The 24,632-nt window shown below is 40.8% G+C and overlaps 1 protein-coding gene across 1 annotated transcript; it reads right to left on the bottom strand.

Moving 5' to 3' along the window:
* GLIPR2 (GLI pathogenesis related 2) lies at positions 1-24,632 on the bottom strand. Its single transcript, XM_079300911.1, has 5 exons — positions 24,323-24,632; positions 12,611-12,719; positions 9,116-9,219; positions 2,528-2,605; positions 1-1,584 (listed from the first exon to the last, which is right to left on the bottom strand). The coding sequence occupies exons 1-5, from the start codon at positions 24,333-24,335 to the stop codon at positions 1,424-1,426; spliced, it is 465 nt and encodes a 154-aa protein (XP_079157037.1). The 5' UTR covers positions 24,336-24,632; the 3' UTR covers positions 1-1,423.

Below are 24,632 nucleotides of genomic sequence, written 5' to 3' on the forward strand. Positions count from 1 at the left end.
TAGTTCATATTCAAAAATATTTATTTTTCAGTTGTTCATGATATGTGTCAAGTTCTGGGTTACAGCAGAAAATTGTAACAAACAGCATCGCAGTGTCATATAATCAAACCATCAGAGTGCAGTTCATTACAACTGTGTAAACAAAAAGAAGTATTTCTGTAATGGCACTGTCCATGAACCAGATTATGGCATACAGAAACTCAGCAAAAGTCAAAAGAAAGTCTTACAAAGAAAACAAACCCCCAGATTGAAGCACAGTTTATGAACCCGGCCAAAATGGCCCAATCCGCATTTAATCAGAGAAAAGAGTGTCCCCAGAATTTTTGCTTGGCTTATTGTTAAGGAATTTAAATCTTCATTGTTTTCAAGGCATCAATCCAGCATATGACATAGCACTATTATTGAATGATATGAATAAAGATGAAATATCTCTTATTTATGACAATGTGAATACCCCTACTGTTACATTATTAAAGGAGACGAGATGATTTGGGAATGTTATTGCCTGTATAGCATGGCACCTTTAAAAGATATTCCTTAGGAAATAAAGAATAAGTTACTGAGAAATAAAATCCAAAGTGCACCACTAAAGAAACTTTTTGTGCATAAATATCAAAAAAGGAGAAAAAGGAGAATCTTATTTTTCTGCAACAGAAGCAAACAATTGGATTAAAATACAAGATACATACTGTAAACTGTAGGATGCACTTTGAACTTAAAATATACTCATCTCAAACATATTTTATATATCAGCATCTAAAATGGGATTTAAAAAATTTAAGGTTTGTTTTTAGATCATGCATTAGTTACATCTTGCTTGATGGCTATAGTTTTGCCAGCAGTCTTTTAGTGTTCTGTGAGATCATCATAATAAAAACACACAGGTCTGAATTCCACTACATTTTACACATGTACCTTTCCTTCATACAGGAAGTTTTGCATGTGTTCCATTTGCAGAGAGTAGGTCCCACAACAGCAGGAAGTAAAGACAGAGCAACAAAGGTAGAGTTATTAAAAAGTACTGGACAGCTGAGACTACATAATATAATTACAAGCTGGTACCTTCAGTTTACAGAAAGCTATAAATTTGTTTGTTTAATAAAAATAGACATCCAACATGTGCTTACTCACATGCTGACACAGAGTTCATGCAAATTATTTAAAAAAATCTTACCCCTTTTATCCCTTTTATAGAAATGCTGCATATAGTTCATCTTCAAATAAATTGGGGGCCCCTCAGAAACAACAGGGGCCTGATGTGCAGACTGACTCAAGCAACATGTAATTGCTTCCTCCACAATGAGACATGAACAGCAGTATCACACAGGAGATTTCATTGAATCGGGCTTCATTTCAAACACTGTTAGGTCCAAATCTATCTTCACTTGTCATTAAGCAATAAAACTACCTTTAAAATATAGAGTTATTTTCTTGGAGGAAGAACATTTTCTTCATAATAGCCTGGATTTACTACATTTCCAGCTGGGTCATATCTAGCCACCACAAAGGTTGAGCCATCACTAGCAGATGCTTTTCCAACTCCCATCTTCTTTGTGTTCTTCCAAACCATTGCTGTGAAGTGACCTGAAGAGAGAAACATAAATGCTCCCTTTAGATATTAAATCTGTAACATTCCCTTTAACATGTGAGTGTTGGAGGTGGGGGGAAAGAACAATAGACAGCTTCTTCTTTGTCTAACATGAGAACAAGTTAAGGACATGAAAAGGAACCCTACCTCTAGCATTTTGTCTTGAAAAACTCTGATCTGATCTGTTTTCATAACACTATTCCCATTTTCATGTCCTATATCCAAATAAGAACTTGTAGCAGGAGAATCATGAAAGAAGTATTTTGATAAGTATCTGATGTAGAATTTGACAAAGACATCACAGTCTGTGCTCCTGCGGTGTGAACAGCAGTTCTGGGAGTGACTATTATTCATTTGCTTAAACCACCTCACACTCCCCCATGTGTTTGCATGTGCAACTCCAAAAACCCCACTCTTTTTGTGGCTTCTTCTGCCTAGTTTAATAGCCACCCCTACACTGTTGTTCCGTCTATGCATAGGCAAATCCCAGAATCAGGGAGACAAGAGTGATTTTCTTAATCTGAAACAAGGTCAGGTACCTCTCTTGCTTGAGCATTATTTGAGGAACAACATTTTCAAATGCCTTTTGCACTAGATTGTCAATATACAGCCAACAACCTATTCCCAATCTCCAAATTTTAGCTGGTGATCTGTGAGGGGAGTGATACAATTCAGCAGAAGTCACATGTCAATGTAAACAACACAGTACATTTAGTAAGACTCCTATGTGATTCCAATTTAGTATTTCTTACAAATTAATTTGCTTTAAAACTAAGTTGCCTGTTCAAAACTTTGAAGTTGTAGGAAAATGCAGTACTAAAAAACCCCTACAAATTTTTCTTAGTTTCCAATTTCTCAGGGCCTTTTATACATTTGTCAGTTTTTAGCATGACAGTAGAAGTTTCATTTTTGAAGAGACAGTTCCCAGTCTGAACTTACCTGTCCTAGAAGAAAACCCAGGATTTTGAAAGCTGTAATTTTTTATTTCACTGTACCATCTGTCAGCCACATCTTTTCCTGAAAGACAAAAGAAATGTGCTGCAGAATCATGACATAAACACCAAAGTGTAGTTTACTCATAGCCTGGCCAGTAAGATCTTCTGTAACTTTGAGCTTGGAAGGTAACAAAGAACATCTCCCTCATCTTGGATAAGTGCTCCTATCACCAGGCTTACACATACAGCTTTCACCAGCTCCTTCCTCTTAAAATGTGTTTGAAAACGCCTGGGTGCCACATTTTCTCAGCAAAAGGCCAGACCTGTGAATGTTTACCCCTTCCAGCTCCAGGTAAACCAAAGAAAAATTAAATTGCTGGTGTCTTTTAGTTTCCCATGTTCTCACCAGCATTGAATATTTCCAATTTCTGAATGTATTTATTTTTAGTGATTTCTACCTAGCACTAAAGCAATTGTGAAGGTCCATTTTGAGGCACTCTAATCCAGGGTACTACAGAAGAAACCTCAGATACTGAGGAGCTGCTTCTGTGAGGAAGTCTGTGTGTCCAGCACAGTCTCATCCTACCCAAGGTTTTCCCTGACAGCAGCTGTATAAAGACAATGACTACGGCCAGGGATGCAGCTCAGACCAAAATCTGCAGATGCAAGGCAGACAAATGTCAAATGTTACTTGATTTCCATTACTGTTTGTTAGGAAATTCTTGTGTCAAACACCAGGGGGATGAGAGGGGTCAGGTTTTTCCCTGAGCAACTTCCATAATTAAATTTCTGCTTAGCATTCCAGGATGCATCATGCACACAAGGCCAGGAGGTTTCAAAGAAAGCTGCCAAAGCTGTTAAGCCTGCCATCATGAAGAATGCTGGTCCCTGGTGGACTGTTGGCTGCAGAAGAGCAATGACTCATGCTTTGCTATTTTGTGGCCAAAAATCTTAAACTTGCTCACTTCTAGAAGTCAGACACTGCGTTAACGTCTTTAAGCTTCAGTTTGTTATAACTGAAGTCAGCTAAAAGGATGATGCTGTTAGCCTGGCAAGCTGGCTGTCAGAGCCCTAGCTGATAAGCAAATATTTAATGAAATGCCATCTCTAAAGAGCTTTATGAACTGGAAGTACTATGAGCTTATATGCCACACTGCTTGTTAGGAACAGTGCTTAGTAGAGTCAAAGAATTTTTTCTACATAAAAAGGCAACAAAACATCTCTTACTTCCGAAAGCAAAAGTTTCAGGAATAGCAATTGGTATCTTTTTTTCCTGCTCTCCTTGTACCAAAAAACCAAACCCAGTACACCTGTATTATGGTTGAAGTATGCAACACATACTTATTTGTTTGTTTCTTACTCATGCTAAAGCTAAAATGAAGACTAAAATAAAGTGCAAGTAGTGACCTTTATGCAATACAAAGAGAAAAGAAAAAGCACATAGTAAAAAACCAATCAGATCATCCTGTCCCACTCTAGATTCCATAGCTATGGAGGATTTAGAATGGGTTTGTGGTAAGTTGGGTGTAACAGAAGTACAGAACATGACTGACACATCAGGCCTTATGAAGCCCATGTATTTTATGTGTACAAGTGCTGAAGTGATGTACTACACAAGTAGAATTTTAACAGATGTAGGACTGCATTCTCACTGTTGCCAGCTTTTTATTCCCCCTGTTAATGTATCAGTGTGATATAGTATAAACAATATTTAAAGTGAAAGTCATTGCCACTCTGCTTACTGTAGCTCTGAGAAGTGTGCCTAGGCTGCATGTGACAGAACTTAAAATCTCTATAATGCAAGTATTGCAGGGCACATGAAAGCTTTGACAAACACTATCTCTTCATAATTAATTTTCTTTTAATTTAAAGAGTACTATAATTTGAAAAAATGTTAGTTTTTTAAGTCAAGGGAGATAGCAATGGCATCAGGTAAGACTGCCTCAATCCTGTACCTGAAAGACAATGAGCATAGTTGGGCAGCACAGTCTATCATGTGTTAATTCCCAGATTTCAAGGATGAAAGCTTTCAACTAACTGAGGCCAGGCAGTTAAAGCCAAGAAGCTGATCACTATTCCCCATTTTTCACATGCAGGATCAAGTTTTCGTTATATAGCATTGCTGTCATCATCCTTGAATTAAGAGTCATGGCCTCATAAGCTGTGAGGAAATAAAGACTGGCTTTTTTCCAGCAAAAGAGAAGGTCACCAAAGGACTAGGCAACTTTTGACAAACTCTGTCTTAAAATCATGTTAAAGAAGTGTCCTGTAAGTGAAAGGAATTAATTATATCTGCCACATGACATAGGAAGTGTGAGGGAGTCCAGTGTGGAAGATATTACCACTTGAAAAGGCAGGTAGGTACCAAATGATTAAACAGTCTCTCTTTCCTCTGAAATACTTTTCTTCTCATTCTTTGCTCTTTGTGGAGCAGTAAACAATGCCCTGGTGGGACACAAGCCAAACCAGTGTTGAAAGTGATAGCTGGCATACAGGGGACTAAGGAAAACCCCCTTGCATCCTCAGAAAACTGACCACAATATTTCCATTTATGTGTATTATGGAATAATGTACGCAGTCATATTTAGGGTCTGTTCTGATTGCTTTTCAATGTTTCATTGAAAACATCCCCCTGCTCCAAAAATAGAGGAAATTGGTTGCTGTTCAAAACGTTTTTCAGTCAGAAGGAAAAAAAAACACTAAAAAGAAATTGCTGACATCCCTCATTCCTGATCAGACCAGAAATTATAAAGTTTACTCCTCTGAACAAGCACATAAGTCTGCCCTGCAGTCAGAGCTGCAGCTTCTCCTCTGTTGCTTTGCTTCTGGAACTGATTCATAAATATTCTGCTGGGCTTTTTATTACCCTTCCTCTTTCCACTGCTGTAAAGCACACTCAGAGTTTCAACACTTTCACTAAGGAAACAGTTTGACTCCACCCTTCTCCCAGTGAGAGAGAGCTCCCTGATGCTCAGCCAGGCTTACTAGATGTTCATTTCAGAACAGGCTGAATCTCACTCTAATGGGTTTTAAACATGATGGACAATCTTCTTCACGTGAAAACTTGGTGCCACAATCCTTGAGCTAATGTCCAACTGTAGTTTTGCCCAAGACTAGGACCAAAACCAGCATAGTGATTTAATTACAAGCTACATGCTTGCAATGTGACCACACTGGCTGTGCCTCAAGCCTTCTCAGAGGGACAGAGGGGTGACCATGCAGGCTCAGCCCATATGCAGGACTAACAGTCTAAATTATGCCCCCCTTATTATCAAGGGGTCAGTGCATATGAGCAAGTGCCATTACTCTTGCCTGGCCATGCCCTTATCTCATCAGTTGTGCTATTGTCTCATTAAATGTCATTTTTAGCTATCCTGGGTGAGGAACTCCATTCTGTGTGGATGTCGAGGGTGTGAGTGCCAGCAGCCAGTACCAGACCAAGGGTTGCAGGGACCTCTGTCTGGTGCCAGCAACTGGAGCACCAGCAAAGCAGGTGAAGTGCTGTGGGAGGAGTTGCTACAGAAGTGTATGGCCATTGCAGGGTGGGTTCTGGCCAGCAGCCAGGGACCTGTGTGTGTGAGATGCACTGTACTGACAACTGGAGTGGAACTGCAGCCTCAGGAATTGCTATGTCCAGGTGCAAGCTACTGGTAATGTGTATATATATATAAACATATTATAAAATATACATTATATACACTTTTAAATCATTTACTGAGAAATAGATATTCGTACTTTTATATACTGTGTTAATTTACTTATATATACTCGAGTCACACATAATGGAATCAGCTGGAAAAGGAAAGAGGAAGAGATCACTGGTGCTGTTCATTTTAATACTGACTGCATCTGTTTGTGCTGCTCTGCACATAAACACATGTGCATGCTATATGTGTGTTTGTGTACGTAAGGCTGGACACACATTCCCAGCCTCCAGTTAATTTCTCTCAGCCCAGCCTTACTGTTTCTCCTCATACCACAGAATGCTCAAATCTTCAAGTAATCCAACTAAGTTGCCAAAAACATTCTAATAGAATCACATAGACCATATTTCTCAGCAAATGGGCAGCACCTTGGTGATCTACTTAAAAACTAAGTTTTCACAACATTCCTTCCACCAGTCCAAGGGGAAAGAGGGTAGATTTAACACTACCTTCATATTAAAATATCTACCTAGACTAAAGTCATACCAATGGCTTTTGGAAGCAATTTTGTACTTTCAACATCCCTCATGCAGGTCCTTATTTTATTTTACTTTATTTAACAGTGTTGTATTTTAATGTATGGTGTAATTCAGCAAGAGATATATCAAGGCAGGCCTTCAGTCAGAGCACACTCATCCAGACAGTGCTTGTGCTGTTCTATCCCAACTTCAGGAGACTCAGATTCCTCCCATGACAGAGCTGGGTGATAGCACACTGTGGATTTCTCTTACAAATTCTCTAGAGAGTTCATAAGCCTCAGTTTTTCTACCAGCAACAGGGCATGTTCTACTCAGTCCCAGCAGCCATCCCAAACAGAATTTAGACATCCAGTGCTTGCCTTCAGCCTCCTGACACAGGAGAAATGAGAGGAGGTATCCTGAGAAGCCTGACACAGCACAGCTGCCAAGCAGGCTGTGGTCTCTCGCACTAGAGGCAGATGACAGCTCACTTATTTGAACACAGACAAAGAAAAGTCTGCCACAGAGCAGTTCCTTCAGGACTGGAGGGAGGAAACAGCTGCCAGCTATTTCTTGGATTACAGGGATAAACATATTTCTAGCAACAGCTTTAGTCTATGTAACTCCAAAATCCTGAATAGAATTCAAGGTATTCTTGTATCAGGAGAGAAGTCATATTAGAAGCCTCTATAGTTGAAAACTTAAATCTTCCATGAAACAAGAAATGTATCTTCTGGCATTATTAGAGAGCTCACTAAGAGCCAAAATAAACAACAGCATCGCTTTTTGAGAGAGAATACAGAGTATTCTAGAGGTTTATTGAGTCTTGCTTTATCTGGGAAAGAAACCAGAAGACACTGCCTGCCTTTGTTAAGCCCCTGAATGGATGTCTTAATCCAAATTTCAGCCTCATTGAGCAGGGTACAAATTAACTATCCAGAGGGAACTATATGAGAAAAAGAGGAAGAATGAACCAACTCCACAGAGGTGAAGACTAAGCCTAGATGAGAAAATAACTTCCTTTGAAGAACTAGCTTTCTCATTATGGTACTTTGAGTGATCCTGCTGCATTGGAAATGTAGAAATGTTTCACAGAACAAAAGAGGATGTAGCTTAATTTTCTCAACATGGCATTTAATCCTGTGGATAAAAAGCACCAAAACTTCTCAAAACTGGAAAGTTCTGTATGGAAACTCTGCTTTAAAGAAAACAGACCAGAGCCAGAGAAAAGACAGACATTATGTAGAAGGATTTGTGTGTTATGTTTCCAGCTCTCTAAATGGGAATTCTGTGGCTTTAACCTCAAGGGAAGAAGCACAGGCCATTAACACAAACAAGAAGTAAGCTCAGTCAGTGAGTCATAGCCACTACGCAAACTCTGCTGTACATCTGTGCTTTCCCATGCTGCTCCAAATCCTTTCCTCACACCCTTGAAAAGGATAGAATGCCAAATATGAGCAGATCAAATTGTATTTTTCCACCATGAGTTTCTTTTTCAACATGAAAATGTGCTCACTAGAGTTGACACTTGAAAAGAAGCCAAACAGCATCCCTGGGACTAAAACATACTAAAATTTCCAGGTCCTTCAAACAGAGCCTCCAGCCTGCAGAAACAAGCTTCTGCTTCTTTGGGGCTGTGCTGGAAATTCCAGGGGTAGATGGGAATAAAGAAAGCAAGTGGTCACTTTTAATACATCCCACCTGCTGTTCCAGCAGGCTGAGGCATGAGCCCTGCCCACTGAAGGACACAGAAGGGAAGAGTCTGCTGAATCTCTCTCCAGCTAAGGGCTCACCCTGACCAAAATTCAGCTCCCAGACCCAAACCAAAGGCTCCCAGTTACATAATACATTTACTATCAGAAAACACATGGAGTAAAATAGTCTTCAAGAATGTAATCATGGAAAAGGCCTTACAGCCTGTTTGCTGACTGAGAGGAAAGTATTAGTAGAAGGACATTAGCCACTGATACTTTGGTGTCCAGTCCCCTGCTTTTGCCCCCACAAAAGGAACTGCTGTTCAGTGTGCAAGAGACATTTTTCCACTTACCACAGCTGTGGGCAGACCTCTCTTTGTCTGGGACAAACTAAGGATGAAGGTGAAGCATGGGCATTGTCAGCTTCCTTCTCTCCTGCCATGGACACACAGGTACCACTAAAGGCAGCCTGGCTGCCAAGCCCTGCCTCCAAAGGCACAAAACACACCATCACAATCACTTACTCCCCCTGTGCCCACATGTGCTTCTTGCTCTCAGGACACATAAGTGACTGCAAACACCAGCCTGTCCCCAGGGAGCCTGGGCTGGGCTGTGCTGGATGCATTAATGAAACAGAGGAAACTCCAGCACTCTTGCAACCACATGCTCTGAGCCCAAGCACTTGAGATAAGGTATTTATCAGGAGTCTGTGAGACAGCAAGAGAAGAGAGCTCACCTGATTGGTCATAGGATGCCCATGCCAGGTTTTCTCCACAATTCCCATTAGCAGACTCAGAGCTGTGCTTGAGGACCCTGGTGGTGGCCAGTTCTTCTGCATACCTAGCAAAGGAATCCACACATTGGGTCAGGGACCACAGCTGCAATGAGCAGAAAGGAGGAGGAACAGGAGAGAGAGAAGGATATGCAAACAAGGAGTTGTGAAGATGACAAGTTGCAAAGCCCTGAAGCCAGAGATGCTTTAAGGTTACATAGATCTATGAGCTAGACAAAGGAAAAACACATTTTTCCTGTCTTTCATTAATGTCTGTATAAATTCTGAGAAGGGCCCAGAATAAATCAAAGGGCAGATATCCTTGTACCACATTTTAACCAGCACCCAGAAATCCAATGGCCATCCTCAGCCACAGCTGCTGGTGGAAAGGGAAGCACCTAGAGCAATTGCTACAGGTGTCACCCCCTGGCATTGCCAGGTCCCTCACAGGAGTAAATTACATGTTCTCAGTGAGACTGGAAAAAACACAGAAGTGGGAATTCAGTCAAAGCAAGTGTAAACCCCCTACATTTACAAATGAAAGAAAAAAAGTGAAATGCAGAAAAGAGCAATGTACCAGGCAATAAGATGGAAGAGAAGGGGACCACATGGAGCCTCTGAGGTAACAACTGTGTAAACCAACATGGGGATAAGCAGCACTGTTTCTATAGAATTTGACATGTGTGTGAGTGTGGGATGTATTTTATTTCCTTAGAACAATGGGGTTAAGTAGAACACCATGGGTAAAACAATTACTCTCTTTATCCAAGGCTTTAGTACAGAGACAGGGAAATTGGAAAGACCATTTGTTATTTCTTATAGTGGCAACACAGAGAGTCATCAGATAGGAGATTTAAAATTCAAGTGAGACAAAGCACTTCTTCCACACTGTGCAGCAGAAATGTGCAGCAGAAGTCATTGCCACAGGACAATGCAGACACCAAAGCACACATGAGTTTGAAAAAGAGAGAAGCAAATTCACAGTGTATGGATGCGGGGAGCAATCTGCATGGCATATTAAACAACAGCAACAAATAAATGAGGATACAACTTACTTCTTAGGAAAACCATAATTTCCAGAACAAAGCTGTAATTTCCAGGCAAAGAGAATGGGGGAATGATCACAATTGTTTTGTCCTCCTACTCCTTCCCTAATCATGAGTTACTGGCATCTGCCAGAGACATGAATTTTGTCCAGCTGAACATTTTGACCCAAGCTAGTACCTTAGTCATTAGGTTGTAATTTCCTTCTGCCTTAATCCTCCCACTAAAAAAAAACCAAAAAGAAAAGCCAAACCAAACCAACAAAAAAGAGTATTTAGCTACATCCATTAATTTAGAAATAGTGAAAACTTTTCAGTTGTCAGTTTGCTAGTCCCTGGAGTAGAGGATCTTTAGATGCTATCTCTACAGTCCTGTAGTTTTTCCTCCTATCCCAAATTAGAGACAGGACTGGGACAAAGTACACTTTGCAGGTAGATAAAGCTGCCAGGGATTTGAGACAAAGGGTGTTTAATCCACTCCAGCTCAAGCAGTTGAAAGCATGAGATTTTCGTTTGAGATCATCACCCTATGCTTCATCACAGTCAGAGATAAACCTGCTGAGGCTGACTCATCTCATGTTAAAGCACAGATCCAATAGTCAGCTCACCTGCCACAATAACTGGACCTGAAAATAGTAGGAAACACCATTTTCAACACAGGTAGAGAAGCACAGAAAAGTAGTCAGAGTTACACCAAATACATATCCACAAAGGAATATATGTAGGATATACTCAAAGAAAAGGTGAAATTCTTCTTTTAATTTAAAAATATGCAAAATATGTCTTTACAAATATGAGATTCTTTAATTTTCATGTCTTTTACTCAGACCAAAACATTTCTTGTTCCGGCTATCAACCAGTTTTACCAGTCTCTGAACCTGTCTTTTAATTCTTACAAGTTACAGACCTCAACCAAAGAGAGGTTTCCTATTGTTGTTCATCACAGCAGGGCATCAACTGAGACCAAAGATGGCTGTGAAGAATTTCTGCAGGATCTAAAAATACCCAGCAAGGGCAACAACACCCTTAGAGATAAATGTGGAGCAATGCATATTTCATAGAATAATCTGAACTATTCATACAAGCTGACTTGTTCAAACCAAGTGTTGCACTTCTGAGACCCAACAAGTGTTATTGACAAGTCAATGAAATCTCTTCCTCACTGTAAGCATGAAACAAACAAACAAAAAAAACCCCTTAGAAGAATGGAAGGAAAGCTCCAGCAGATTACAAGGTTGGTGGATGAGTCACTGGCATTCCAAGTCTTAAGAATATTATATCCAGTTACAATGGTGTCTTAAGAGGAAAACAACAAAAAAAAAAAAAGAAAGAAAAAGTGAAAACACCAAGATTTTTCTTGCTGCCAGAGGTCATGTCCAAATGCCATTTACATGGTGTGTTGTACAGCACAAGACCTGGGAGAAATTTAGGAGTCAGTTCATCTGTGTCCCGTCATGCTGGGACAATAAATCATGTTCTGGAAAGACTGTAGCATCTATGTCTCTCAACCACCCAGCACAGAGAAATCTGCATGCTTAGAAAAGCTAATAGAAAGCTAATGTAGAAAGCTAATGGGAGGAGATCTTATGTCTAGAGTAGGGATCAAACTACCCACATTTAGTACAAATTATTTTCTGAATAGCTTAATCAGCATTTACTCCCTCAGTTATCTCATTTTACTATGAGGATCAGCATGAAAAAGAATTGAAGATTTTGAAATCTGCTTTTTGAAAAAGATTGCTGTAAAGAGAAGAAAATTAATCTGGTTATCATAACTACAGTAAAGAGGACAAGCAGTATTGGACTCAAACTTCTGTAAGAGAGACAAGTTAGAGAGCAGGAAGATAGATTCACTGTATGTTAGACTGAGAAGTCGTGCAGTCTTCAACACTGGAAAAGAGGCAAGATGTTTCCTTCCTGACAGAACAGAGAATATATAATACTTTTACTTTTGGGCCTGGGAGATAGATAAATTAATCTGATATTACTTCTTCCTAATTCCACTGATCGTAGTTACCACTTCTTACCATAAAGTCCTTTTCTCACTATTTCAGCTGGAGTAGATATTCTCCTGCAGATGACAATCCCTCATCTGACAGAAGTGGTGGTGAAGCATGTTTTAGTCAACTGCCCTCTGCAGAGGACACCCACCAGTGCAGACAGATTTAGTCCACATCTGAAAAAGGCTCCAAGAAAGATTTATACAGTTGTGATCACAGAAGTGTCCATGTGACCAGCTACTGCTATGTGAAGGAAAAAGAGGGGATGAAAGAGTACAGTCCCCCACTTTCTACTCAGTAAGTCTTCACTGCTTGTTAGCACGTCAAAAAGCAAATATCTTTGCAGTAAACACAGTCAAACCTGACAGACAAAAGTGTTACAAATCTCATTACAGAAAAGAGAGGACTGAACTCACTGCTGGGCTCCTCTATTTAACTTCTTGCAGAGTTTCAATGGGGGGACTCCATGTTTCTTCCTGTAGTCATTGTGCACTTTCAAGACTTCTTCAGCAAATTGTTTGGAAGCTGAAATCACATTAAAAGATTGGAAAGGTCTGTCAAACACAGACATTAGTGAAGACAGAAAAAGCACATCCTGTACCTGGTATGCCACTGGTGCAGGCTGGACAGAAGAACACAAGAGTACCACCCTCATTACCCGGGAGCAGGATGAAATGAACCACTAATGCCTTTGATCTAGAAACAAACTCTAACAGACACTCCCACTGGGAAGCTACAGACTCACCAAAAGTTGAAGAAAACGGTGATCCTTAGTGCTCTGCTCAATAGCAAGGGGATTAAAGGGTAGTCAATCAGTTTGTTTAAAACAAAGTTTAAAACAGAAATCACTTTGACTGACATTCATCGTAACAACTAAATTCAGTGCACTGCATCACCATTTCAATCTCAGGGTAAGCAACAAACAAGTCCTTCAAGGAGATGCATTAAAAATAAAAATTATTTTCCCTCTATGCAAGAATTGTCTGTATTAGTCAGGGCACCACCTAAAGAGAATGAAGATACTAAAATGTTTAGATCTCTTCAAGTACTTTGAAATATGCACTGTTCTTCTAATTCATTTTATAGTACAAGTTCATAGAAATCTCAAAATGCACCTTTTTTTGGCTCAAGACAAATATGTTCACAAACAGCAAGTGGTAAGGAAAGAAACAACTGCTGTGGCATGGGTTTTTATATTTATTAATGATTCATCAGCTTAATTTCTGAATATTCCAATTAGCATGACTACCATTATTTTCCCTTGTAAGACACTTCAGAAACCCAAACAGATCCCATGACTAGAAAGCATTGCCTGTTATTTACCTTAGATTTCTCAACTTCTTCTCACTGCTTGATCCCAACAACTAAAATCAATCATTCTCTGCTGTATTAGCATATTCTCCTCTGCTGTTTGTAATGATGCACTTTCCCCACAATAGAGCTGTCAGTTTGCACACACTGCTCTCAGAACTTTTCCCAGCTCATTCTCATGCTGTTCTGGGAGTTGTCTCCAGTTTCCTCAATAGCACTGGGATAATATAGCACCCTAAAATAATCTCACTGTCCAAAGCACATAAGAAAGCCATTACATGCTATTACTGCATTTCATGCAGTACCTTAAATCTTTTGAACACAATCTGAGTTTGGGTTGACGCTTCCCTGACCAAAGTGTCATTGTGCAATATATAGCTAATATATTCTCCATAACATGCTTTCAGGCTCATTTTTTTGGTATCAGTTTGTTGGTATAACACAGCAGCTCTCATGAGCAAGGTGACATCTGCCCACCACCTTCCTCCTCTTCAGTTCTCCCTCAGTTTTGTGTATCACAAGTTGCACATCATCAAAAAAACCAGCACCTCCATTCTGGTACCCAAGCACACAAACTCCTTTTTGCTAATGAACCTGCCCCATCACTCTTGTTACCATCACTCACAGCTCACTGATTCTATCAGGCCAGAGTCCTCAACCTCTCATCTGCTCTGTTACACAGTTAACCAATTTCTACAGCATCCATCAGAAGTCACTGAGGAAAGCAAGCCTACACCAAATTCACCCCCTTCCCTGATGCAGGGGTATAAGTTTCCAGCAAGCAAATCTTAAGACAGCCTACAAAATAAAGACATTGAAAGACACAGCTTTGAAAGTTGCATCACATACTCCAGGCTACTGGTTTTTTGGGGGTTTTTTTTTGCTTGAGACCATACTAAACTTGAGGCTGTTATCACCTAGACTTAATATCTCACTCACTCAGCACTGAATAGTAAATAAACAATCTGACCTGCAAGTATGGAGGTTTCTATCCAAATCATTTGCTCTCAATGACAACATCAAATGGAAATTCTAATTTTAAAAAAGTCAACTGAAATACAGATTTTCACAGTGCTTAGTCCATACATTAATTGAAATACTGCAAAATGTAGCTCTGCATTAACTTTCTGATTTACAAACAGTAACAAGTCATGGACAAAACTGAGTTGCTTCTAGCTACAGCAGGCACTGCTATGCTGTCCCTGGAGAACCTTCATCCTCCCCTTCCCTCAAAGGTCGCTGTTATAGAAATACTTATCTTCTGTGACTCAAGCTCATGTGCTAACCACCTCCCTCTGTACAGCTTCTCCTGTGCCTGATGATGTGTGGAGAGGGACGCCCAAGTGCCAGATAAATTTCAGATTTGTTTTAGAATGCATGTTAAGTTTTTCCATTTTACAAGTGTTCCATATACTGAGAAGCCAGGCATTAAAAGTGAGAGTTAATGGGAGTTTTCAGGCTCCCACCCAAATGGGAACAGCTTCCCAAACAGCTGTGGAGACATACTTCTTTCCCTTAATGTAAGCTGTTTAAGCTGCTAGAAGAAAATTATTTTCTACTGCCAGAGAGTTAAGTTTGGTGATGAACCATTACACAACTCAATAAGTAAAACAACTGAAGGTATTAGATGCAGTTGCTTGCTCCTCAATATTCAATTATTTGCCTCTATTTCTTTTTCTTCTGGAACATTGGCTAAGATAATGGCAACATGTGACGAATTTCTAGGCTATGATGAGGTACAGAACATACCTTACAGCTGTTATGCTCTTGGACTTCCAGTTTCATTGATAACTGTGTGACAGGGAAAAATAAGCAGAGGAATCTAGGTTGCCTTTTCCCATCACATTTGTTTTTCAGAGAATTCTATTTCTCTGTTCTTACTATCTCTAAACAGTGCCAATCTACTCAATCTTTCTTGCATGAAGAGCTCTTCATGCCTGAGTCCATACTGCCTCTTCTTGGAGCTATCTTCTCCTGTCATTTCTGCCTTAGTTTGGGCATTCAAACAGAGGTGAGTTACCTGGAGGTGAGCTGCCCTGCATCACCTTTGCAGCTGTCAACTGCACCTCCTCCACTGGTAACAGTGAATTGTTCCACAAAGCACCAAATCCCTACAGAGCAGAAATGCTGTGGGTAGCCTTTACCTCAGCACTCAGGACACATAACATTACAGCAGGTACACACATGACTAGCAAAACAGGCATACATTTTTGTGCCTAAGTGTCCACCCTGGTGACTCAAAAATGAGCCCTCTATCAATCTCTAGAGGTATTGTTTCTTCTCAGTGCTTTTTGTCCTATTTTTCATGGATAAACCTCCACTGGCAATGTTTTACTTTCCATAAATCCTAAGTTTTTCTATTTAGCCTTCAAATAATTAATATATAATGCTATCAACAAGAGAGAGTTGGGACTGTTCAGTCTGGAGAAGACAAAGCTTTGGAGTGACCTTACTGTGGCCTCTGCTTAAAGGGGGCTTATAAGAAAGAGAGAGGCAGACAATTTATAAGGCCTGAAGTGATAGGACAAGGAGTAATAGGTTTAAAATTAAAAGAAGTAGATTCAGGCTCGATGTATGGAAGAATATTTTTATTATGAGGGTATTGAGACACTGGCACAGTCTGCCCAAAGAGCTGGTGATAACCCATCCCTGGAAACATTTAATATCAGGTTTGATGGGGCTCTGAGAAACCCAATGTAGTTGAAGATAGACCTGCTCTGGGGGTTGTATTTGAGAACCTTCAACACTCTCTTCCAACCCAAATTGCACTATATTACTATGAAAGAAACCTCATTCAGAATCCTACACAGAAGGGTACCTTTATATCTGTCTCTCTTTGAACCATGGCAGAGGCTTCAAACTCTTCACTCAATGTGTGCATTAGAGGTAAATTGAAATAATGACCCCAACTTTCAATCTTCCCCTAAAACCAAATAACTAGGAATGTGCTCATGTAATAACAGGATGTTACTTCCATGTTACTCTTTTGGGCCCAGAACCCGGGCAGAAAGAAACTGTCCTGCTTCCAGCCAGGCCATAGCTAATTTTTGCAGTAGCATATTAATTTCACACCTGTCATGTACATTTTTCTATTAATATTGTTGCTGTCACTCTCTGTTTTCTTCCTCTTTCCAGTAAACTGTTTCTTACTGCTGTTTCCAGTAAATTGTTCTTAGCTCAACACATCTTTGGTTTCTGTTTCTCCAATTCTCCTCTCCAGCCACCCATGGGTAAGGAGAGAGGGGATTGAGAGAGCAGTGCATCATTGGGGTGGCTTCAGTGGGAACACTAAATTGGAGAACACCATTCCTAAATCACAACAGAAGCCAAGTGTGAGAGTACATGGAGAAGACACACACAAAGTAAATACAAAACACATAAAAGGTAATCAAATAACTGTTTAAACATTGAGTTTAAAGCTCAACTTTAAAACTGAAATCCTTTCAGTCTTCCTTGATTCTGCAGAATTGCTCTACTCTGCCCTGGAAGCAGAAGTGAATTATGGAATAAGAATGCAGTAAATACAGCTTTTAGAATGCCCAACATCTTTGTGGGAAAAAAAAAAAAATTAGAAGCTTTAGGGAACTACAAAGTAAATACATCAAGAAGGCCTTTGTTACTGTTGCAGGTAACTGATATTGTGACAAACTTCTCAAAGTACACTCATCAACTGGAAACAAACAAAATTCTCAAGTAAAACACCCCAGCTTCTAAAGCCCACATTTGCATCTGCACTCTTCTATGAGAGCTGACATTTATTATTAATCTTTATCCACACTTGAAACATAACTCTCTGGAAACCAGCCCTAGCTGAATCTTTCACAGCCTGAGAATAGTGTTCCTTCTCTGGAGAAGTGATGGATGTCTAACTGATAAGAGAAATGTTAAGAAGACTGTCATGTTCCACTGCACTTTGACTCAGCACTTTGGTTTGAAGCCACAAATGCTTCAGGGTGGTCTCATGCTGGCTGGTGTCTGCAGCAACACAGGCAGAGAATATTCCATGCTTCTTTCTGCACGTTTTTAACAGTCTTGCCCCCCATTTGGGACTGTAACATCTTCCAAGACAGGCCCTTAATGCCATATGTCATTTGGGAAAATGGATATGACACTGCAATTCATGACTCATTTCCAGCCATAAAAACTGATCTCCCTCAGTGTTAAATTCTCTTTTTCTCTAACATAACTGGCTGATTGTTTGGAAATATACAGAAGGAATGAAACTATGCATAAATCCTGGAGGAAAGGAAAGATAAATTCATACTATGTTTAGAAAGTTTGTATCGTGGGTGGAGCTTTCTTGTCTCCTTTCACACAATCAAGAATTCAATAAAAGGGCAAGATCTCCATCCTATACAATAGGCATTTATGAGAGATATCATAATTGTTGGTACATGACTTCCCTTCCAACCTGAATTATCCTGTAACCTTACTAAAAGTTAGAAGATAAAGTCTTGCTGAGGGAAGTGAAAGGAATTGGGAGTTATAATTAGATACTAGTTTAAATGGGAGTAGTTTCCCAGAATGTTCCTATGTTTGCTGCTCAAAATAGCTTTCCCTGCAGCTCAGGAGATCCTTCTTCAGGGAGGAGTTTCTGTGATGTTTCTCAGCATCCAGTTTTGCCTGAATTTGCTCACACACCTTCTTACCACTGGGGTGAGCTTCAGGAAAACTGTCTGAGTTAACTGGATCTGGTGGACAAGAACCTCACTTATTTTAGTATCTGGGTTGCTGTACAGCAAACTGGCAACTTAATAACCTTGCATTACCCATGCCATATGATTAACACACTCTTTTCCCTCATACCCGATTTGGGGCATGTGGCCTGAGAATATGAAACTTCCAATGCAATAATGTTTCAATGACATTAGTCACATCACTCTTTGATTGCAAATCCTATTCTTGCTGTAAGAGACAGTGCTGATTACTTCCTCACTTAAAGCCTTTTATAAACAGTAAGGCAATTGATTGCCCTGATTAAAAAGGAACACCTGGTAAACTGGAGGCAGCAGAGCCTTCCATGATACAGGCATTTAAAAAACAGGCAGCACTAATCAGCAGTCTTGAGCACTGATAGAAGCAAGTTTTCACTTTCACTCAGGCAAAGGTGTGAGGAGAAGTCCTTGGCTTGTAGCCCCTGTCTCTTCCAAACTGACCAACAATCAGTCACTTCCATGGAGTGCTCATCTTACACAAGGAACTGACTGCTCATAATCTCCAGAGCAGACAGCCCTGGCTTTGCATGAAAGACAATCAAAACTGTTGTTTTTATTACTGTTCTGCCAGGGAGGACACCTGAATATTGTAATCATGCCACACACCCACAGAGAAAACATTAGTAGGCAGCTAATGTGTATGCTGCTATCCCTTTTAAAAAGACTAAAGAGCCTCTCCCATCAGAAAGACCTTCTGTTCATAAATCCAACTGCCACAGAATTTCTAGGGCACAGGCACTTCCAAATACAAACCCACAAGTGACCTGCATGCATTAGAGTCACACTATACAGAAGTAATTAATGTAATCTTCATCTCTTCTTTCCCCAAAACTGCAACTGCTTAGAGTTTATAATTACAGAAATTTATCGAAGAAAATAAGGCACAACTCTATTCAGTAATGAGTAACAACAGAAATCTGTTGTTTTGAGTAATTGAAAAGAAATAATTGAATTGTAATGGAATAATTTTTCTATTACTATTTTGTATGCTGCATGTTCTTATGCTCCGTAGATGGAACAGCAACAGACATAATTTCGTTTTTACCCAGTGCCAATGTCATTTTACATAGCACTGCTAGCTGTGTGGTGCCAACCAAAGTCTTTGGAAAGTGAAGAATTTTGCAAACAAGAACTGAAGAGAGATAGAACTATCCCATGGCTCCTGGGATATGCTCCTTCATTTTACACCCCTACCATCCATGTTCTATCATGGTTTGGGGTAGGCATACCTGAACTAGCTTTAATCTCATCAGCTCAAATATCCTCCCACCTTCCTTTCCTGCCAAGGACATCCAAGATAGCTGTGGCAATGCCCAAAGTATGTTTACTCATGTACCTCCCTGAGGCATGGAAATACAGCCATGCACATTTCTTCTGATCACTGATGTGTGTGAACTCACCTATCCAGGAGCCAAGTCAGGCAGGGAGGCACAGAAATCTTTACTCATATTTACTATCAATTACATCACCTCTTTTTCATCCCTCTGCTCAACAGGTTAAACTCCAGATCTCACAATTCAAAATCTTTCAAGAAAGGTATTTATTTCATAGAATCACAGAATAATAGAATGGTTTGGATTGAAAGGGACCTTTGAAGGTCATCTAGTCCAATCCTCCTGAATGAGCAGGGACACCTTCAACTATACCAGGTTGCTCAGAGCTTCATCTGACCTGACCTTGAACATTTCCAGGGGTACATTAAATGATGTTTACAGTGACCTAAACAGGCCCATAGTGTTTTCCTACACAATACCCCAGACTCCTACCACGTCCTCACACCTACTTGCACAGGAGCCAGTTGTGCACCAGGGAGAATGGGCACACCTCATCCCCCTCTGCAGGGCCACCCAGCCCAGCTCTGGCTGCTGTTCAGACCTTCACAGACTGGGCAGAACTTGCCTACATCTGCCTGTAAAAACAGAACAGAGATAGGCTCCAACTTATCTTTCAGAGAACAGCACAGCCTCTACAGCCTTTTGGCCTGTTGAGATAAACAACAAAACAGTTAAAATCAAAACACATGTTTTCTCATACTTTTTGTTCCTGCACATAGAGCAACAACAGAAGAAAATTCAAATCCAGGCAAGACAGACACCATCAAGTGTACTGATAGAAGATGCAGGCTTTGTATGTTTTCAGTAACAAAAGCTTTCTTCATGCTCAACTTTTTATTTTATTTTTTTTTTAAAGGTACAACACAGTAGCATGGGAAACCTTGGCAGGTATCTCAGTTACTACAAACCACCACATTTTAACTTATTCTTCCTGAGCCCTTCCCACTTGTTTTGGTATTTATCTGCCTTGAACATGAGGAGCTAAGGGTATAATCTAACAGTTGAACAGGAGCAACCACTGCTGCATGGGTTGGCTGCTGCATTCTCCTCCCCCACCAAAACCCTGATAGTTCAACAGAAAGAAACAGTTTAAAAATTGGGCCCAGGATACTGCCACATCCTGACACATCCCTGGAAGACTTTTTTTTTATCTTCTATTTATTGAACCCAACAATCAATGTCTTCTGTACACAACAAATAGAGCTGCAGGGCTATGAATTGAATTAACTTTGGTTTTGAAATGTCGTTTTTCCACACACCCCCAGTTCAGTTCTGGTGTAAAGAAAGAAACACTAACTTGTATTGTAAAGTTCTGCAAATGTCCCAATGTTCCCAAATGCAAAAGCTCAGTTTCTAACAATTCAGAATAATCCATCTTTCCTATCCCCACCACTACTGTAAAGCCAGCCAGCACAACTGTTTGTCATTTTGGCATCTTGGGAGTATCTCATTTCTCAGAGAGTAAACAAGTCACTTGTCTAGTATGCCTGTACTTTTGTCATGACCTGCCACAGCTGTCTCTTACCAGGATGCTGAAGTACAAGTCAGCATTTCAGCTGAAGATGTAGCTTGTTCTGCAGAAAACACAACAGTCCTTTTTACTGTACTCTGAAGATGTATCTTAAGAGTTAAAAACCAGAACATGCCCCTAAATGAGATTAAAACCAGCATGGAAAACTACACTGAGTCTGGTTCCTGTCTCTTTCCTTTTGTCAAAACCCTTTCTCAGCCCCTCTTTGTTTTTTTTTGTACTGACTCAACATGCAGAGCAATTGAGAAACTCCCAGCCCTTTCTCTGGAGTCCCACCCACATTTCCAGAAGTTGGGAGGGGGGCGAAAGGGAAAAACAGCAGAAAAATAAAACCAAACTATAAAAAGAAACCCAAACTCTGTAAAATGATAGCAGTATTTACTGACCCGACTTCGACACCCACTTGCCAGAATGAGAGAGCTATTCCCCCGTAGGGAGCAAGCGGGGCAAACTCCCTTCCCCCACGACGTTGAACCCGAGGGGAAGTGGGAGAAATAAGACTTTTAGCAGCCTTTCCTCCCGCCATCCCAGCCTTTTCAGAGACTCCCACTGCTCAGCAGAAATCCACGTGCTCCAAAGCGGAGGAGTGGAGCTAGGAGCCAGCTGCTTTCCTGAGCACCGCCTGCAGCTGCCCCCAGGGATGGATGGATGGATGGATGGATGGATGGATGGATGGATGGATGGATGGATGGATGGATGGATGGATGGATGGATGGGTGTCCTGGGTATCCAGGGCTGCCACAGCATCCCGGCTGCGCACAGCTTCAGCGGGAACAGAGCCCTGCCAGCATGGCAGGCTCAGCTACAGGGCAACGAGGAGCTGCCAGCTCACCATCCCCTCCTTTCCTGCAGAAATACTTATCCCTGTCCTTTTAATTAGAGCTCTCTGGGGTCTGTGGGGCCGGCTGCCTGCATCCCCCACTAATCCAAAAGGTGTCTGAAAAGAGAAGACCTGGGGGAGGACAGAGGGGGTCTCCATGTTTGGCTTAAGTATTTGGAGGAGTTATGAGCACGGGAGGTATTTTTCTAACCCTGACAAGGAAGTTTCAATACCAATTTGGTTTCGTCAGCCTGCAGCTTCCAAGAAAGAAAGCTGAGTCAGAGATGCTTTCAACACTCAGCTCCATCCAGTGAAACAAAGCAATGCTAAGTCTCTAGCTCTGACACTTGGAATGAACATTGATTCAAATATAATCTAACAACTAGTAATACAAAGTCATATTAAAGTAGTGGCTCTGCTTGTCATGAATTAGAGCATCCTTAAATTAAACCTTCAGGTAATCTCTGCCTTAATCTTTCTGACCCAGGAGAAGAGCAAGGAATCTGTTTTGAGGTCAGGCAGATCTGTCATGCAACCTGTTACATGCTCATGTACCCATGTACAGTACAGAGAATGTGTTTGCATCACTCCTTAGGAATACTAGAGCAGGAACACCTTTTGTATTTCGCACAAAACACAGAGGAAGCAGTACTCTGTAAAACAGCTGCTCTCCCCATCCAAAGGCAAGCCACACTGAATGATCTGAGACAGGAATTTGAAGACTTCAGTGAACTAGAAACGGCAGATGGAATTTAGACAATAAACCAATTGTCAGGGCAGGATCTCAGTTTTCGATTAATCTAAAAATATTGCACACAGCTCAAAGACAATAACCTGGACCCAGTTTAACATTGGTTTGAAAAGTGTGACACAAGTGACAAAACATTTTTAAGAGGTACCTAGATCTCAAGCTCTATTTGTCTAGCCACTTAAGGATGCAAACATTACCTAAGCCTTGGCAGAGGGAGTTTCTGGTCATTGTTCCCAAGTTTGTAAAAATCAACAAATGCACAGCAATAAATATGCAGGGAAAAAATTAAGGTAGTAATTGCCTTATGGCTGCTCTAGCAAATTGCATGTATTAAAACAAAAGGAGATTTTTATTCTTTTGGGGATTGGGAGGTGCACAGTGGAGTGTCTCTACTGCTCTTGCCCAATGTGCTTTGCTAATGTAATGGCACTACACTGATTTGGCATTTGTACCTCTTATGATGTTAGCATGGGAAGTGCAGAACTTGATACTTCACATCAACTACACTTACTAAAATTTTTATGGGGTTATTTATCCCAATCTGGTTGCCAGGACATGAGGCCAAGCCCACCCACTAGCAGCTGGACTTTTAAAAAAAAAAAAAAAAAAAAAGCAGGTGGTTTGTCTGGACTGGGTGTCATACAGTAAGCCTTCCACAGCCACATTTGCAGACAGCTCTGATCTCATCTAGCAAGCTGACCTTTAAAAATAAAGAAAAAGGGAAAAAAATCCAACACACCCATGCTGAGGCCCTTTAAAGTATTAAACTTTAAACTTAAGGATTTTTCCTTAAGTTTCTCTGGAGGCCTATAGTTTTGAGTGAACCAAGTACTAGGTTTTGCTGAGCATGTCCTCATACGTGCTGTTCACACACAGGACAGACAGACAACATGCCACCAGGCTCTGATTTGTCACAGAAACAATGCCCTTAGAACAAGAACAAAAAGTCCCATCCACTTTCACAGCTGTTTTAGAAATTCAGGACAGTTTTTCACTCACTTAACAGAATAAAGGTGGAGAAAATCCTATGGGCACTGAGCACTCCCTTCTTAAGGTCTCTGGGTCCTTGGCAGCTTTGGAGAAGTCTCTCCTAGCCCAAACTGAGCAGGGCACACACATAGACAGACAGGAGCAGTGGGGAAAGAACCAACAGCACAGACAGCAACAGCAGGGAAAGGCTTAAAGAATATTTGCACACCTGGGGAGAGACTTAGGAGCTGAGCAAGGCTGCCCTCAGCTAAATGGTAACCAAACCTTACATTTAAATACTTCTGACAGGAAGGGTGATAAAGCTTGTCCCCTCGAAGCATCCTGCTGCTTATCTGCAAGGCTAATAAGTTTTGTCAGACAGCAAGACACAAAAGAACTTTAAAGCTATAGGATTCATAGCCATTTTTTTACAGCAAAGCGAAAGTACTTTAGGTCACAAAATACAAACTGTATATGAAATACAGCTACCTCTACACCGTGCAGGCTGAGGAGGGGGCTGCTTTTCTTTCCCTTTTTTTCCAATCCAACCCTTTGTCAGAGAGAAAGCTCCTCCCAGGCTGTACCATGCACAAATGAAAGCAGCCTGCTCCGAGGAAAGCCAAGAACACTCCAAGCACAAAGCCAGGCACGGACTTTGTGCGGACACACGGCCAACTGCACGAAGGCATTTGCTCACCTGATTTCCCCATGACCAAGTGGGTTTCTTTTTGTTTGTTTGTTTTTGTTTTGTTTTTAATTTCACCGGCTTCCTCCTCTCTTGACTGAGTTTTGCCGCTCAGTGCCGGGATGAAGCGTTCGCAGTTTCAGCTCAACTTCTTCATTCGCCTGCGACCGCTGCTGGAAAAAAAAAAACCTCAGCGGCACGAACCCGCTACCGCCCCTTCTTGAGCGCTGGAATAAGCCTGCCCATGCCTTTATAAGGCATAGGGACACCGCTCTTTTTTCATGAAAAGATCCTGGTTAGGGTCAGGAGCTATTTATCCTCC

The sequence above is a fragment of the Erithacus rubecula genome (genome assembly GCF_903797595.1).
Source record: "Erithacus rubecula genome assembly, chromosome: 3".
NCBI lineage: Eukaryota > Metazoa > Chordata > Aves > Passeriformes > Muscicapidae > Erithacus > Erithacus rubecula.

What these genes read in the sequence shown, in the direction of transcription:
- GLIPR2 (XM_079300911.1), bottom strand. An exon ending in TTAAATAGAGGAGCCCAGCA is followed by an intron (nt 9,220 to 12,610) that starts GTGAGTTCAGTC and finishes TTCCTTTGCTAG; the next exon opens with GTATGCAGAAGAACTGGCCA. An exon ending in TGGGTTTTCTTCTAGGACAG is followed by an intron (nt 1,585 to 2,527) that starts GTAAGTTCAGAC and finishes TTCTCTCTTCAG; the next exon opens with GTCACTTCACAGCAATGGTT.